Source organism: Myotis myotis, unplaced genomic scaffold (genome assembly GCF_014108235.1).
Source record: "Myotis myotis isolate mMyoMyo1 unplaced genomic scaffold, mMyoMyo1.p scaffold_m19_p_8, whole genome shotgun sequence".
Taxonomy (NCBI): Eukaryota; Metazoa; Chordata; class Mammalia; order Chiroptera; family Vespertilionidae; genus Myotis; species Myotis myotis.
The window spans coordinates 11,175,894-11,195,063 of record NW_023416390.1 but is presented as its reverse complement, the minus strand read 5'-3'; the positions used below and the strand labels follow the sequence as shown (position 1 = coordinate 11,195,063).

Sequence of the window (19,170 nt, the reverse complement as noted above, 5' to 3'; positions counted from 1 at the left end):
CCAAGTAGTAAGAGAGCCAGATGACTGGAGTGTGCCTGCCAAGGAATAAGCCAATACTCACCTGTAGGGGGAGTAGAAGAAACAACAGGGGGAGTTGGAGAAGCGAAGCCATCAGCAAGGGCCTGGGCACCCCCAGAAGCTGCGTCTGGGGCAGTGGAGGAAGGGACAGTAGCAGGAACAATAGGGACAGGGGCAGATGCGGAAGTAGCAGGAAGGGGAGGAGTACCAGCAGAGCCAGCAGGGGCTGAGGGGAAAGAGGAGGAAGAGGCAGCATTAATGAGGCAATCTGAGTAGGCAGAGGAGTAAGGCATAAGAGGACTTAAAGTTAGATATCAGTGCTCAACACTAACCAAAGAACAGAAGAGGACGTTAAAAAGCAAAATGAATAAAACTTATGTTACAGGATTATTAGATGTGCAGCAAATAATTCAAGACACAATTAAATGAATTCTTTAATTCATTAAGAAACAAGCATTCCTTTTTACCTGACAGCCACTATTCTGTAAGAAAAATGTTCCCTTCATATTGTAATCTTTAGCATAATATTCTGTAAGTGATATACAACACTAAATACTAAGAAACAACAGCATTCCAGACCGAATTACCCAAATCAGAAAACAAGCATATGTTCCAGACATAAATATCTTATCAGGTAAAAAAACATTCAGAAAAACACAAATCTCTCTTTTCCATCGTTTTTTTAAAAGGTAGTATCTATTTGTTATTAAGATAAGTAAGTTAAATTAGTAAATTAATTATGTGATAGTCTATCCCTATGTCTTTTGTGTCATGCTTTTAAAACTGAATTTTAACTTTGGTGTCCTCAGATTAAATAAAAACATTTTTCTGTTTCAGAGAAAAGAGGGTAGCATTTCAGAAACTATTCAATTCCAACACTCCACTAAATTTAACTGTCAAAATTACTGTGATATTTGTCCAACCCTTTGTTATAAATATGATTTCTCACACTGAGTCTCCTGTGTCCTAAGGCATGCACTGCCATCACACAGCTGGAATGGAACATACAATACACCAAGGTGGGGCCTGAAACCTCTAAGCACCCACAGAGCTTGCGGCACCGAAGACGTAAAACCAAAGTACAGAGAAGTGTGTGAGCATCAACTGGCAAATTACTTGGTTAAAAATAACAAAAGCACAATAAAGATTTCCCAACATTTATGGAGTCCAAAAGGAAATACAAATCGTGATTATGAAGAAAGCCCACTGTAATGAAATCAGAAACTGAATTTAAACTCAGAAAGGACAAGTGAAGATGAAGCATCATTCATGTTTTACCTGGAAAAACACTGGGAGGAGAGGGAGTAGGAACAGCGATGGGAACGCCTACACTCCCACTTCCACTGTTCTCCCGGCTGCTGCTCCGACTACTGGGGTGGCTTCCTCCACTACTCCCACTGCTGCTAAAGAAACAGGAGCCACCAAGACATGAGTATTTATATGCAGAGAGGGATCTCCAGCACTTCCCAGCATTTTCTGATGAATACAGTAACAATAAAAATAATTCAAGCCTTTTACTTCAAAGATGAGTTTCTTAATTAGTAGAGGAAAAAGCAGAATTCAAGAAACTTGTTTTGACCACTGCTTATTAAGCATATATTAAAGAAAAAAAAATTTTATAAACATAAATAATAAATGAAGGGGCTCAAAACATAAAAAAAGACTTTCTTTTACTCCAGTTTATTGCCTGTCTGAAGAAACTTCTGAACAGACTATTTGATTAATTTTATTTGTCATAGTATCTTGATATACTATCTCATATCAATGTTTTACTACATGTAGTTTTTCATCTGTAAAGTTCCACCAAAAAACAACTTGAAATTTCCCATATCTGGTCTATATTTTTTTAAGGTCAATTATAACTATTAATTTTGCAGAGAAGTTTATACTTTAATATGTCTACCCCCTCACCCCTCCCCCCAACTTCCTGACTGCGCAAAGTTGCATCAGAACATGAGGAGAGAGAGGTGGAATTAGATGAGGTTTGGGAGAGCAGAGTGAGGAAAAGAACTTAGTGCTTGGAAAATGAGAGAGATTTAACTGAAGTGATCTGCACAAATAATGGTACTGTGACCATCACATTCTGCACTGAGGTAGAGAAAATACCTGTAAGTTCGATTTCTTTGATTCACAGAAGCTGTCCTCACAGGGCTCTGCTGCGAGGGAGCCATATTACGGGTTGGGCTAGGTACGTAATCATTGGGTACCACTGGAGGACGCACTGGCTCCAGTGTGCGATAGGGGGAGTGCCGCCTACAAAAAGAAGAGCGGATGTATTGTGTGATCAGCAAGTTTCGGCACAATAAATTCAAAGAATTGCCAGTAGTGAGATACAATTTGTACTGAGAGATAGAAAAATGTGTTTACATAACCCAGGTACCATTTCAGTCTTTCCTTAAGTAAAATTTCTCCATCATTGTGATGAGTATTGTTATTTTTTAGTCTCCAACCTCATTTCCCTGTGCTAATGCAATTTTGTTCATTCATCCTCAGTGAGCACAAAGGTTCTCCCACCAGATAAGCCAATGTTTCAGACTCTTCTTGGATGAGTTCAAATTATTTTAGTACCATGTCCAAGTCTCCCAACGGCATTGCATGAATGCACCAATTATCTTCCTCACCCCTCTCTCCCTAACCAAAGATACACAGAGACAGGCTCCACAACCCCACATTGAAGATCAGTAGCAACTATAACCCTATACTTCCTTTTCTATACAGTGACTACACAGAAATTACACTATATCCATACACTAAAACAAACAATTTCATCTCATCTCCTTCCATTCTCACCTCACTTCCTCCTCTAACTTTCACCTTGATCTCTCTACCTCTGACCCTCCCTCAGAGTTCAACATTTAAAAGGAAGGGGGGAGGTAGAAAAAGGCCTAAGTCTTTCTACCTTATTTACTCTGAACTATAAAGTACAAAACAAATTGGATTCTATTAACATATTACCCCTTTTTTTTCCTTTATTGATTAAGGTATTACATATGTGTCTTAATTTGCTTTTAAAGGAAGAGAATGAAAAGAATAAGAAAGGAAATACAGTTTCCAAATTATTTTTTGGTGTGTGTGTTAACATTTAGATATATTTTTAATTGTTTATTTTTCAATCACAGTTTACATTCAATATTATTTTGTATTAGTTACATGTGTTCAGAGTATAGTTTCCAAATTTTTTAAGACAATGATAAATTCTCAACTAACATTTTGTAGATGAGATTCTGATCTTTAAAAGAAAAAAATTGGGCCCGGCCGGCGTGGTTCAGTGGTTGAGCGTCAACCTAGGAATCAGGTGGTCACGGTTCAATTCCCAGTCAGGGCTCATGCCTGGGTTGTGGGCTCGATCCCCAGTGAGGCATGCAGGAGGCAGCCAATCAATGATTCTCTCTCATCATTGATGTTTCTCTCTCTTTCTCCCCCTCCCTTCCTCTCTGAAATTATTTTTTTTAAAGTATAAAAAGTGGGATCTCAAGATGTGAAAATTAAACTTTCTTTTCCTGAAATGATGCTGCCCACTTAACTTATGAATGTCTCAATTCTCGCCTCCAAAGCTCCCAAGTTTCCTTTCAGTTCTGCTCTCTTGGGTTACTCACATCATGGTTCACCGATTTGGGATGAGATCACTTTGGAAGACCCCAGCCACTCCGCTACCCTCAAAATCTCCTTGCATAAATACATACGTACATTTATAACGAAAAATAAATAAGGGGCACTAGATGAGATATTGGGTTAAAGAGGGGGGGAAAGGAATGTCAGGACTTTGCACTTAAAATACTAAAAAGTTTAGGCATCTCTGAAACTATGCATAAATATGAAAAACCATAATAGAAAACTGATTAATTTCCAAACATCTGATTTCCAGACAATTTTTCCCAGACAACAAAAACGTTCTGTTTCAAGCAAGAAAAAAACTTTTGCTGACTAAGAACTATACAGTGAAGGCAATGACAAAAACAAGGTAAAAAACAAGGGACGGAGGAGCAAAATGTGGTGGCTAGACAAAGACTGCATGATGGCCAGGCTATGACCCTCAACCAGTTTATGGTGCCCAGAGCCTGATGATCCTGCAGAATCCTTGTTAACACACAAGTAGAACAAGTACTGGTATATGAGTAAACCGTCAAAACTTGAGAGCAACAGAAAATTTATTTTACTAGTGACTACAGTGGGTTACCTTGCTAATAATCTTGATTTAAAACCTAACAAAATCCATAGGTGCTATACATGACAGAACTGTACGTGCTCACAGGAAAATAAAGCAAGCACTTCCTGTTGATTTGACTCTCTTTCCTCTGCAGTTACACTCCACCACGTCGTCTACATCCTAGCCTGAGGAGTAAATCCTATTTGATCTACTAGATTCGTTCCTCTCTAATCTAAGCAGAATTTTTTGGTTGTTTACCTAAATAAAATCCTATTCCTGGCTGGAATTCATCAGAATTTTTTTTTTGTCTACCTAAATAAAATCCTATTTCTGGCTAGAATTTTTATTCTTTTGTTTCCCACTGTCCTAATTATAATTTCCAACATCATCCTTTTTTATATCCCAATTCATCTTTGTCTTCTGATTCACATTGCTTGATTATGATTTTCTGTGTGTTTTTGGTTTTCATTTGTTTTGTTTTGTTTCTGTTTGTTTTTTGTGTGTGTTTTTTGGGGTTTTTTTGGTGAGGGGGCCCAAAACAAGATTGTCAATTAAAAATGTTTAAGCATATATCATAAAGACAATGGTTGTCAAAGCAATTTGTTTTATCTATTTTTTTAAAAAATCCAATTCATGGTAGTGACTCTGAAAAATTGATAAATGACAAATATTACCCCCTTTTACAGATGAAAAAACAATTTACTAAGAGGCTGACGATATCAGACCACAGAACAGGAGCAAGGCTGGATCACAATCTTGGTCATCTGACTTCTGAGGTGTATTATGCCTACCTGATCACAAATCTCCACGATAAACCAAGTTTTTATACTGCGATGCTACAGAAGAAAAAAGTCAAGCTTTTCTATTAATTGAACATTTCTGCCAAAAGTCAAATCCAGAGCCCACTTCTGTAGGATCAAATTAAAGCTCACTATTCTCATAACTTGAGAGTACAGAATTTTATAATCTGCAGTGCTCTTCAGAGGAATAGTCTAAATAAGGATAGCAACTATAATACAAAAGACTAAAACTTTTATGAAAATAAGAATTAGAGTGCAATTTATAATAACCCAGGAACTTTAGTTAGGATTTCATCTTAAATGTAAAATTCATTAGAAAAATAAATTCTAAAGAAAATCTTTTTAAGTATTAAAATGTTTCCCAAGAAAAGGGAAAATTATCACAAAAAGATAATGCTAGGAAGGAAAATGTTATCTTTTCAAATCTTCAAAAATAAATTAAATATATGTAGTGTTTAGTTTCCCATAACACTACATGAAATCATTTTCTTATTACTTAGTTACATACTCACCCAAGTGTCCCTTTCCCTGACATAGGGGGGCTGGGAGGTTTCTGAGTTGGAGGTGTTGTACGTGGCAGCCCACCCATCTTCATATTCTGGGTACTCACCTAAAAAGTTTTGAGGAAAATTCAATTTGTATGCAGTGAAACAAAGTAGTATTTTGGGGAAATAATGTTATGCTATTTAATAAAGAAGGGGAAGGTTTAAATAGGGAAAAGAATTGGAGGCCATGCATTTCAATTGCAATTTCTACTCCACTATTATTCTACAGTTGTACTCAAAGGACTCTTCCTAATGTGAAATTTTCAAATGATTGTAAACTTGTATGCAAAGACTTTATTTGCCATTAGGCCATCACACCAACAGATCACTGGTTGGACCATTTGATACTACACTCAATTGAAATTAAATAGGATAACTATAAAAACTTCAGTTTTAATAAAAAATAAACTCAATCAGATACAATGACACTCTTAAACAATTCCTTGTTTTTTAGATAGTAAGTATATCATACAAAACAAAATACGCTTCTCAAATAAAATATACAACTATAGTTTTGATCCAGTAACTAGAAAACGCAAAATAAAGTTCAATTGCATGATATACAGATAAAATTTTAGTTTTTTAATAGTGGATCAGCCTTACAATTCAGATTTCTTTCAGTTCTCTTATGAAGGAATCACCTACCTACACACTGCCAGAAGTTAAGGCATGTTCCTAAACATCTGAACTAGAAAGTTAGGGCTGAGATATCCCTTTCAACTGTGAGCAGTACAGGGACCACAGGCAATGTCCTTGTTCCAGTGGGAATGAGACCCACTCAGGCCCAAAATGAAGATTAATTCAGTCACGGGAAAGATGTCAGCAACACAGTCCTGAGTCAGAGCTGGGGCCTGACTCCTCACTATCCTATCCCCAACTAAAAATGCAAGTGCAGAAAAGCTGGGTAAAATGGGAACAATAGATAACACAAAAGGAGTATGTCAGCACTTACACAGCCAGCCCCAGAAATCAGGATGTTTTAAGGAGCTGAGAAAAGTCATTCACAAATGTAATTCAAGTGCAATCTCAAATTGTTTGAGATTTTTAACAGTGTAATATTCACCATATAGGCTCATGCCTAACGCTATCTTAAGCCCCTGGTATTTTGGATTGCTAAACACTTCAAAAGAGAATCTTAACTTTTCTAATAAGAATGTGTATAGTATTCAAATTACATGAGTAAAATGAAACTTCAAGACATTACACCGCTGGAATCAGAATACATTTAAATATGTAATTTCAAAAATAAAGTTTAAGAAAATAAATCATAATTGTATACAGAGTACTGAATGGAATTTTTTAAAATCCTAAAACACTACCTGTCATGTGAATAGGCAAGAAATAATAGAACAAGAAGCAAACTCTTCAAATGAATAGCCCAGTGAACAAGTTGTGTGTGATGATAAAACAATCTTTAATGACAAATGATACCTTTGAAATGTCAGTATTTTTAAAGTGAAGCATTTATCAATAATCCTTTTGTTGTTGCTTTTAAACAATGTAAGACAAACTGGTTACCAAGTAAGAATAAAATAAAGATTAACTTATCCTTGTTCTCCCCATTATCAATAAGCAGAGGGTATCATATCTTAAAATGAAAATGCCAGTAGTTTTTTTAAAAAATCAATCCACATTTGTTGAAAATTTTAGAAGTAACATGACAAATAACTAATAGCTTTTAAAACTATAAATTTTAATTTATGACAAGATTTTTTAAAAATAGTAACCAAAGTCCTTTAAGCTCAACCTTAAACAACACAGACCCCAAAGTTACTTTAAATGATGAAGGAGAAGTCAGTGAACCAAATACTAAACTACAGCAATTTGCTATAAAGGAAGGAAAAGGAGCAGGGATAGAAAAAGAGTAAAGGAAAATTTTATTCTATACATGGAATAAAATACATGAAATCAGCTTTCCAACTCTGATTTAAGTTTTTGGTATGTAAGGTGTTTTCATTTAAATTGCAGTATCTTCTTTAGGTCTTTTACTCCACCAACCAAAATATAAAATAAACAATATATAAATTAAAATCTGGTGGAAATTTCTATAAATAAAACTTGGTACATTTTATTATCTGTAAAATCATCATGTTTGTATTTGTTTGGATTATGAGGTTTGGATGAGTAACTTAAACCACTTAAGAAATCAGAGTCCCTACGGAATGTTGGAAAAATCTGTAATTCATACGTCACTGATCCTGTACTACCTTTACAATAAACAAAAAGGGTTTTCAATGTTTTGTGTTCAAAGGGTTTATAAATTAAACTCTACAACTTGTTTTCCTCAATCGACTGAAGAAAAAACAACCCAAATTACAGATGAAAAGAACCTTTAAACCAGGGGTCCTCAAACTTTTTAAACAGGGGTCCAGTTCACTGTCCCTCAGACCGTTGGAGGGCCTGACTATAGTTTTTAAAAAAAACTATGAACAAATTCCTATGCACACAGCTGCGGCAAAAACACCCGGCGGGCCGGATAAATGTTTTCGGCGGGCCACAGTTTGAGGACCCCTGCTTTAAACACTATCAGAAGACCCTGATGGCCGCAGTAATCTGGAGGAAGAACACCATAGTTGAAGGGATCACAATATCAGCTATCAACTATATTACAAAGCCACTGTAATCAAAACAGCCTGGTACTGGCATAAGAACAGGCATATAGAACAATGAAACAGAACAGAGATCCCAGAATTTGATAAAGGAGGCAAGAGCATACAATGGAATAAAAACAGTCTCTCAACAAATGATTTTGGGAAAATTGGACAGGTACATGCAAAAATAATAAAACTAGACCAACTTACACCATACACATGAATAAACTCAAAATGGATTAAAAACTTTAATGTCAGTCACGAAACTATAAAAGTCCTAGAAGAAAACATAGGCAGTAAAACCTCAGACATCTCATGTAGCAGAATTTTCGCTGATACATGTCCTAGGGCAAGAGAAACAAAGGAAAAAATAAGCAAATGGGACTACATCAAAATAAAAAGTTTCTGCACAGCAAAAGAAGCCATCCACAAAATGAAAAGGAAATCCACTATATGGGAAAATATTTGCCAATGATACATCCAATAAGGGGTTCGTTTCCAAAATATATAAAGAACACATACAACTCAACAAAAGAAAGACAAACAATCCAATTTAAAAATGGGCAAACGACTTAAATAGACACTTCTCCAAATAGGGCATACAGATGGCCAAGAGACATGAAAAAATGCTCCGCATTACTAATCACACAAACTAAAATGGCAATAACACCTCACACCTGCCAGAACGGCTACCATCAGTAAATCAACAAACAACAAGTGCTGGCAAGGATGTGGGGAAAGGGAACCCTAGCACACTGCTGGTGGGAATGCAGATTGTTGTAGCCATTATGGAAAACAGTATGGTGTTTCCTAAAAAAATTAAATATGGAACCCCCCCTTTGACCCAGCAATCCCACTTCTAGGAATATATCCAAAGAATCCGGAAACACCAATCAGAAAGAATATATGCACGCCTCTGTTCACAGCAGTGTTTTTTACAATAGTTAAGATCTAGCAACAGCCCAAGTACCCACCAATAGATAAGTGGATAAAACAGCTGTGGTACATTTACACAATGCAATACTATGCAGCTACAAAAAAGAAGGATTTCTTACCCTTTGAGTCATCATGGATGGACCTGTAGATTTTTATGCTAAGGTGAAATAAGCTAGTCAGAGAAAGACAAGTTTCACATGATCTCACTTATATGTGGAATATAATGAACAAAATAAACTAACCAACAAATAGGTCCAGAGACATGGAAGCATGGAACAGACTGACAGATCTCAGGGTGGAGGGGTGGGGGGATGGAGGCAGGGAGAGATTAGCCAAAGAACTTCAGCCATGGATACAGACCATAATGTGGTGAAGGCCTGAGGTAGGGCAGGAGCTGGATGTAGGTGGGAAAAATGTGGGACATCTGTAATAACCTCAACAATAAAAATAAAATTTAAAACACACACCAGAATATGAGGTTAAAAAGTTTAAAATTCAACTTTTAAGCATGGAAGTCTCTTTTGAGTCAATTCCCATGTGTCTGATCCCAAAGTACTAACTTTGTTTAGAGTCTATCCCAAAGGCATCAAACCTGACAGCAATGAGAGCAAAACAGAGCGGAAGAAGAGCTGAGGAGAAATCAAAAGAGCAGATAACACCACCAAATATCAGGAGACTTCCCTGGCACCTGATAAAATCCACAGGTCACCAAGAAGCTCAGTTGGAAAACTATGGGACTAGTTAGTTATTTGTAGTCCCTTATAACTTTAATCTTTTTTCCTTTAATTCTATTCTCTACCTCAATATGTTCTATTATTCCATTAATCACCCTTCCAAAACCACTAATCTTTTTTTTCCACCATGAAAAGAGAAATGATTTGCTATATGCTTAATTTTTCACTGTTTTGGTTCACCCAAAATTCTTAAGGTGCCCCAAGTTTATATAGCGGACAGGCATATTCAAAGAGGAATAGGAAGAAAGAAAAGACAGCATTGGTGCACTCTAGATCCTAGAGTAACCTCAGGGGACTCTTCTCACCCTGTCAACTCCACGCAGGTACAGTAGAAACAGCTACACTTTACAGAGCCACTGTACTAGGGAGAGGAGCTATCTGGTACAAAGATGTTACGGAATCTTATCCAAGTGTGATGTTTCCATATTAGATCTTTCTTTCAAGGAGTCTCTCATTTCCCACTCATTCTGCCCTATCTTCCACATGAAGATCCTGAATCCAGAAAGGTCAAGAAGAAATCATAGTAGGTTTGGAGGAAATGAGCATGGGATAGTAGCTTAGGCAAGCTGGTCTAAACTTTAAAGGAAAAGAATTGATCCATTTTGTTCATTTCTGTGTTTTTCCTTGTTAATCTCTGTGTATTTCATTTATTTTGAAGATTAACATATCAATAGCCAAAATCTGAATATAGACTTTAGAGAGAGAGCCAAGGTAGCCACACACTATTTTGGGTCTGGCTCTACCTGTTTGATACAAAGGAAATCTCCTCACAATTCCACAAGCCTCATTCACCAAGCCTGAGAGCACGGAGCCAGCATGATCACTAGCACAGGAAGTGCATTTGCCTGGCTCCTCTAATCGCATCTCCCTGCCACAATCTATTGAAATTTCTGTGGCCACATGGTGCGTAGCTAGTTAATAATTCAGATCTCAGTGATTTTGTCTTCTTGCTATCACTTTCTACATTGAAGACATGGCAAACAACTAGGTATTAGAAAGAATATGTATTTGAAAATTCACCTAAGGAAAAAAGAAAAGAAAGAAAATGCAAGCTCAATTTGGTGAAATAATTTTAGTAACGTACTATTTGATAGGCTTCTTGTAACTAGAGTGTCTTTTACCATTAATTCTCCAAAATATTAAAATATTACTAAAACAAATAACCAAAGAAAATATTTCTAATTCTTAACTTGTATTTTGTTAAACACTATCATGCACTTTTGATGTTTTGCATATAATTAATCCTCGGCTTGGAAACTCAAAGTGATTTTATATTGAAGCATATATTTTACATAGCAATTTGAAGAAAAAGACTAATTTTATTTTTTTGCAAAATACATGATACTGCAACTTAAAAAACACACCCTGTAACACTGAATATTTTCTGCTTCTCAATTTCTTTACATTAAGAATCAAGAGATAATGATATAGTGGCCACAAGGTATATAACATAGCACACCATTTATAGAATAAAAAGGCTATTACACAGGGGGAGGGTTAAACAAAGCACATTAGTTGGCTCTCCAACCCTTAACAAAATTTCTACATTTACATAATCCAGCTAATTTTATTTCATAATAACAGTTTATGATAGGGTAACTTACATTTCAGTTTCACAGAATATATTAACCATTTATTGAATAAATATTTACTAAGCACCTAATGAAGAGTCAGGCACTAGTCTAGGCACACAAGATAGGGCAATGAATATACAAAAATAACTGCCCTCATGGAACATGAAGACACCACAAAGTTGCATGACAAAAATAAAAATAAATAAAAACAGGAATTATTTGGTTTTAAAAGGCCAACTGCCAAATATCTCTTCACTCCCCATATGTAATGTTCTACATAAGAACAGAGAATGGAAATCCAGCCCTGGAATCTTACCTTAAATCTAAGCAACCACTTAATGCATAAATGGAGCAAATAAAAGAGGTAAGGAAAAAAAGCATTGAAAGGTTAGTTGGAACTTCAGGATGTAAAGAGAAAGGGAAAAACAAAGAAAAAACAAGTTAAGCATTCAGCATTAAAAAATAATGTTTCAGTAGATCATAGAAAGAGTGGTTAAAGCAGAATGTGTCATGAACAAGAGTTTTTTGATGAAATTATATGACACTGTTTTATTCAAAACCTTAACTTTATTAAAGATTTCTTCAAATTAGTGACCCTAACAACTAAAAGTCCAAACAATTGAAAGGGACTGCACACTCCTAAAACAATAACATTTTACTTCAAGAATTAAATGAGCATTGAAGCAGAGAATCACCATTTTATTATATAAGTGAGCAAGTACAAATAGTTTTATATTCAAAGTGCCTTTTTGTCATTAGATTCTGGCAGTACCCTAAAATTTTCTATTAGCAGTTGCTAGTCTTGAATAAATCTCAAAAGGTTTTCCCAAGCTGAAATAAATTTCAATTAATTATCTATCCAATTACACATCCTATATTAACATGTTCTAATACAGTAATCCAAATATATGTAGGTGTCGATTATAAAATTAAATATCAAATTCCAAATAGTGCTTATTATCAAAATTCTGAGGAAGAAAAAGTTTTTAAATTTACATTGTACATTTTCATGCACATACTAGCCAAATAGCAGAGTATTTTTTAATTTAAATTTGCTTATAGTCATAAATCAACTGCATAAACTATACAGTTTCACTTATAAGCATATATATTTATTCAAGTCACATTTCATAAGTTATTGACTTTAAAATCATTGGTGAGATGCAAATTTTAAATAACTTAATACTTAGTTAAAATTCTGAATACTTTCTTAAGTACAAACACCAATTTAAATAAAATTTATATACCTCTCAAGTTTTGATCATGGTACTTTATATACATAGCAGGCACTCAAATGAATTTTAGAAGATAGCCAAAAAATACAATGACCATATATGCAAAAGCAGTGGAAATATTAATTCACATATTACTTTTATCTAAATTATTCTCACCCAAAATGTTAAGATAAAATTATTTTAGAAAAATCAAAGTGCATTTTTGTTTATTTATGTTCTTTCTGAAAACTAATGCCCAAAGTTTGCTAATAAATTTTTATCGTAAAAATTTTAAGATTAATACTTAAAAACATAATGAATGATTTTAATCAGTCATATTAAATCATTAAAAGGTAAATAAGATTATACCACATTTATTTATCATATATATGAGGTATTATCATTAACTAATTATTATCATTAACTAAGCAAATGCAATTCATTCAAAGATAATTATTTAAAACTTGAGAACATAGCACTAAGAAGAAGCAAGAAGTTAAAATAGTTTAAAGCAGGAAGGACCCTTCAGAACCACAACTGGGCTAAGATAAGAAAGACTTCGTTCTCTAGAAAAGGAAAGATAAAAGCTTAATTTTCTAGAGTTAGTTCCATCATGGGCTATTGTTTTAAAAAGTTTGACAAAAATTATACTTACCTTTACTCCATGTCCAATATCATCTAGAATTGTATAGTCAATAGGTTTTCTAATATAACGAACTGGTCTTTCAAGATTGGCTGGAGCAATAATCTTATGTGTCCTTGAAGTGTTTTTATTGGTAGTCAAAATACCAATTTCTCTTCTTGCAACTTTCTCTTTATGAATATCAACGGTCTGCAAAATTTAAATACAAACAAAAAAATATATAGCTCTAATATCAAAAAAAATCAAATTTAAATGTTTAGAAATTTAACATCGTTATTCATATTTTTAACCACAACTGTTAAATTTGCTACTCTGCACCAATACTGACTTTCTCCAGTTTTAGGCTAAAGCAAGGTTTGGCAGACCATGACTGACAAACCAAATACCACCCGCCATCTTTTTCTACAACCCAAAAGCTAAGAATGGTGTTTACATTTTTAATGATTGAAAAAATAATGTTGTGATGTATGAAAATTATGTAAAATTCAAATTTCAGTTTTCATAAATAAAATTTTATTGGAACCCAGCCATTCTACTTGCTTAAGTATTTTCAAACTACAATGGCAGAGATGACCAGTTATAACAGAGACCTTATGGCCTGCAAAGTGTAAAATGTTAGCTGGGGCTTTACAGAAAAAGTTTGCCAACCCCTTTCCCTCCCTCTAAATAAATAGACAGATAAATAAATAAAATAAAAAATACTTTAAATGTGTGTTTCTTCATTAGTAAATTAATATTTCAACTAAGCCTTTAATTACTCAAATTACAAACACGGTTTAAATTATTCACCTTTCATAAAACAGTTAGTTACTAACAAACTGAACTGGGTAATTTCAGTTACTCATTTTTTATAAAATGATGTAAACTACACTTTTGAAATTAATTAGGAACTGTATAAATCCTACTTTCCATGCATACTGATAACCTTTGGGATTTCCTTAATTTGGGAATTTTTAAACAAGAGGGAGAGTTTTTTAAAGAAAATACTATCTTACATGGTAAGTTTCTTAGGGTTTAGATTTTCCACTCTCTGTTAGTACCTAACTTTGGAATTACCTCCATTCTGCTATTATTTTATACCATTATTTTCTATCTCCTTTACTTGCTTTCGACTAACTACTTGAACACCAAGCCCAGTACGTTTTAGCTCTTGGGCAGACTGGAGAAACACTACCTTTTCATTCACATTGCCTTTGATCTCTCGTGATTTTTTAAGACACGAGGAACTAAAGCAGACAGTACCAGCTGTTTTCAGTAGTTGAGAGAAGAGATAGGAATGGCTTAAAAAAATTTTAGTTTATAAGAATTTTAGTTTGAATAATGTTCTATAAACCTTTCTTATAAACTTACCAGAAATGGACACAGTAAACAGCATTCATTCTTACACATAATGCTACACTGACTTAAAAAGCAGTTATATTACTTGTACAAGTATCAATAAAATTAAATGTTTGTTCTGATAACTATATTTTCTTGAAAATATTTAATGTTAATTTAAATCCTAATCTCAGTTTGAAGATTAACATTTTTTAGCTTTTTTAAAATATACTTCCAAAGATTTGAGAGAACAGCAAGGAAGATAGAGATGGAATTTCTTAAAAATTTATCATCCTTAAATTACCTAAGATAAACCACATCAAGAACCTATCCTAATACAGGCATATCTCAGAAATATTACAGGTTCGGTTCCAGACCACCACAGAAAGCGAGTATCGCAATAAAATGAGTCACATAAATGTTTTGGTTTCCCAGTTCATATAAAAGTTATGTTTGCACTTTACTGCTAAATGTGCAACAGCATTATGTCTACAAACAATTATATACCTTAGTTAAAAAATACTTTATTGCTGAAAAAAATACTAATCATCACCTAAACCTGTTTGGAAAATGGCACCGACAGATTTCCTTGACGTGGGATTTAAATAAAAGAAAGCAATGCCCTAACTGGTTTGGCTCAGTGGATAGAGTGTCGTCCTGCGGACTGAAGGGTCCCAGATTCGATTCCGGTCAAGTGCATGTACCTTGGTTGCAGGCAATCCCCAGTAGGGGGCAGGCAGGAGGCAGCTAATCGATGTTTCTCTCTCATCGATGTTTCTAACTCTCTATCCCTCTCCCTTCTTCTCTGTAAAATCAATAAAATATATTTTTTAAAAAGCAATAAAGTGCAATAAAACAAGGTATGCCTGTACTTCCTTATGGATATGGAGAGTGTGGTATACATTAGTACACTATCTAATACTACATTGTCCTCTTAGTGAAAAATAAGGTGTCTAATACTAAATATTCATAATTCTGTCTTGCATTTAAAAATGTTTGACATTTAGAGAATGGGTTATTACTTTGTTGTTTTTTTAAAGTATTTCTCCCTGATACATAGTTGATAGAGTCAATGGAATTCTAATCCTTAGGTTCAAATTCATAGTGATTTGGGGCACAGAGTGAAACAAATAGCAGAACCAACAGAATAAAAAGAGAGAAAAGCAAATACAAATCAAGTATCATTTTAGGGAATCTCAGAAGAATACAGAATTCAAGATGAAAGATAGCTCAGAAATAATCTAATCAGTCCTATCATTTTACAAGTAAGAAAAGTAAAGTTCAAAGAAACCAAATGTCACACAAGTCAGCCAAAGAACCAAGATGAAACCTAGATCCCCTACCTTCCCCCCTCCCAATCCTACTCAAGTGTTCATTTCCACTAAAATGGAGAAAAGAGCTAGAGCACTAGGAGACTGAAAAATGATAAGGTTCTTACCCAGGAGACAGAAAAAAGATATTGATGAGGAAAGAAATCAAATAGCTCAGATATATGATATCGGCTGGTCCTAAACCAATCTATCAGACAACCCTTATATAACTCTTGACACCTACTACCATTCCAGGCATCATGTGATCCTAATCTTTGACCTGACTGCAGCTCCACTTCTTTGCCTCTTCAATCTTCTCTCCAAATTCTCCAAACCTAGTATTTTTGCCCAAATTGCAAAAAAAAAAAAAAAAAAAAAAAAAAAAATCTGGTCTCAAGGTATCTTAAGAACATCTGGTTCCCTCTAAAAACATAATATTTTTAATAAAGCATTAACAATAAATTTTAAATACCAAACATTTGGGGGGGAAGTATTTTAGAGTAAGGGCTTGCAAACTACAGCCTAAATGCCAAATCTGGCCCAAGCCTGCTTTTATATGGCCCACAAGCTAAGAGTAGTTTTTACATTTTAAATAGTTGTTTAAAAACATACACATACAAAGAACAATATGAGACTGAGACCATTTGTGGCCCAAAAAGCCTAAAATATCTGCCGGTTTATAGAAAAAGTTTGCCAATCCTTGAATATTTACTGAGAATTTGCTTTGTAAACAGAAAACATTTTCTCTTAAACTATAGAATAATCTTTTAGTCTAAGGAGCATCAAATAGTTCTGATGTTCAATTAACTTTTCAAAGAAAGAACTCTAGCTCAGTTGGTTGGAGCACTGACCCCACAGACCAAGGTTGTGGGTTTGATTCCCCATCAGGGCACATACAAGGAATCAACCAATGAATGCCTAAATAAGTGGAACAGCTGAACAACAAATTGATAAGTCTGTCTCTCCCTCCCTTCCTCTCTAAAATCAATCAATCAATCAATCAATAATAAACCAAAGAACTCTACCTATACATTAAACATAATTGAAATTTAATCCTTAAAAAAATTGCTAAAAATGTAATTTTTAAAAAATTTACTCTTATTTCACAGATATAGCCTCCATCTGACCACTTTTCCTACTCAAACCTTCATCCAACATATTTTGTGTAAATTTAACAGCTGCTACACCTGCAGATCCCACACTCCTTCAGGTATTGCCCTCCACACACTCAAGTCCAAATGAGGACAGTTAACATAGGCTTGACAGCTCTGACTGAGGCCCCTGTTATTTCTGACCCTCTCATCTCTATCCATTCATCTCTCCTATGTTTTACTTATTCCATTAGAATAACTTCAAAAGATAGTATTAATTAGACCACATAAATTAAATATAAATTTATGTGATTCTCAAAAGTAAATGTTCTCATTGAATGACTTAATATATGTATGTAATTACAACCTAGAGTAGACTTATTCACCTTCCTCTTTAAGGCTGCTACTCTTCTCTACCAAAGAACTACAGAATTGTAATCAGAAAACAGATTATTATAGTTCACTCTCATTTGCTTGTTGTCATCATCTACCTACCTACACAATCTCTCCTACTCCTACAAACTATAAAAAGTTGTACCTCGTTTTTAGAAACTCTAATATATTAACCTATCTTTTGCATTTGCACTTTCTTCTTACTTTCTTTTTAGATCCTTTGTTAAGACTGCAAACTTGCCAAAACTTTAAGTCTCTCAAGTATAACTTACAAATTCTATATCAGATTATTAATCAACATCCCTCCTTCTATAGAAAATCATTTAATCATATACTTAATAATTTAAAATGCCACTGACTGCCCAGCCGGTGTGGCTCAGTGGTTGATCATTGACCCATGAACCAAGGGGTCACCAGTTTGATTCGCAGTCAGGGCACATGCCCGGATTGCAGGCTCGATCCCCAGTGAGTGTGTGCTAGAGGAAACCAATCGATGTTTCGCTCTCATCAATGTTTCTATCTCTCTATCCTTCTCCCTTCCTCTCTCTCTAAAATCAATAAAAAAATTTTTTTAAATGCCATTGACTATTTCCACTAGGTCTTTTCAGAATAAATGTTCTCTCTCATTCATTAAAATTCTTGTTGTTGCTGGATTTTTTAGTTTGTTTTTAGTTTAAGAGACACAAAAGTACAACATACAATAAATCATTTAATGTCTACAGAAGTTCATATAGGATGGGAAGAAACACTTATAGTGGAAAATTCAGATTTAAGGTTAAATAATATTAAATAAGATATTCCTCTAATTTTTTTTCAAGTTCTATATAAAGATAATTTTATAAGGTCACTTAGATTACTCCTTCTGTTAAGGTATGGTACCATCCTGGTAAACAAAAATCCTACAAGCAGCTATCACATTTATATTTTTCAAAAGATAAAATGTGTGATCTGGTAAAAGATGGAAGAAACAGACAAATTTCACTTGAAGGCTGATAATTTTAACATGACAACTGAGTTTTAATGAACCATTAAAATTTACTTCCCTAACAAAATCAGAGTAGAAAATCACTCCACAAAAAGATACAGTGTGGCTCAGTTGGTTGGAAAATTGTCCCTTACACTGAAAGGTTGTGGGTTCGATTCCCAGTCAGGGTACATACCCAAATTGCAGGTTCGATCCACAGTAGGGGAACCTTGTATGGGAGGCAACCCATCAACATTTCACTCTCACAACCATGTTTCTCTTTCTCTCTCCCTCTCCCTTTCTCTCTCTCTAAAATCAATAAAAGCATGTCCTCAGGTGAAGATTTAAAAAAAAAAAAAAAAGAATAAAAAATACTTATTTTGAATACTGAGTTTGTATTTTCCAAATCATACATGAGTTAACTCACATAATAAACACTGCCAACATCACAGATCACCTGTGTTTATTAAGTGTTCCTCATAACAATACAGAAAAACAGTATGGTCTCACTTGTGAAATATGATTGATTGACGACTCCATCCTTCGCAGCTGGGATGCCTGGATGTCCAGCATCTGCAGGACATTGTTGGCCAAGGTGTTTATCAGGTAGGCAACACTTGCTAAGGACTGGGTGGTGTAGGCTTTGGTTTCCTCTAGGGCTCGCTGCTTATCTGCTGACTAGGAAAGAGAAACAATCATTAATCAAAGATAACCTAGTCTATCAATCTAATCAGCAATGACACACATCAAAACAATTCTGTTGCTGAACCTACACATACTAGCTAATAATGTTCTGAAAACTAGTTATCATCTGATGTAAATCTTTTTAGTAGTTTAATGTATACTGGCTTCAGTTCTCAATAACATGGCACCTTTAAGATAGTCACGCTGCT

The 19,170-nt window shown here is 34.5% G+C and overlaps 1 protein-coding gene across 28 annotated transcripts in view; it reads right to left on the bottom strand.

Annotated features, from left to right (window-relative positions):
- The window catches only part of ABI2 (abl interactor 2), a 66,169-nt gene that overhangs the window by 28,426 nt on the left and 18,573 nt on the right, over positions 1–19,170 (bottom strand). For 2 of the 28 annotated variants that reach the window (XM_036320600.1, XM_036320603.1), the window contains exons 2-8: positions 18,788–18,955; positions 13,215–13,391; positions 11,662–11,679; positions 5,478–5,575; positions 2,125–2,271; positions 1,297–1,418; positions 62–244 (exon numbers count right to left, since the gene is read on the bottom strand). In XM_036320600.1, coding sequence (XP_036176493.1) covers positions 62–244; positions 1,297–1,418; positions 2,125–2,271; positions 5,478–5,575; positions 11,662–11,679; positions 13,215–13,391; positions 18,788–18,955 — 913 coding nt within the window. Of the gene's footprint in view, positions 1–61; positions 245–1,296; positions 1,422–2,124; positions 2,272–5,477; positions 5,576–11,661; positions 11,680–13,214; positions 13,392–18,787; positions 18,956–19,170 lie in introns of all 28 variants that reach the window. The other 26 variants (XM_036320599.1, XM_036320602.1, XM_036320606.1 and 23 more) reach the window with 14 other exon arrangements.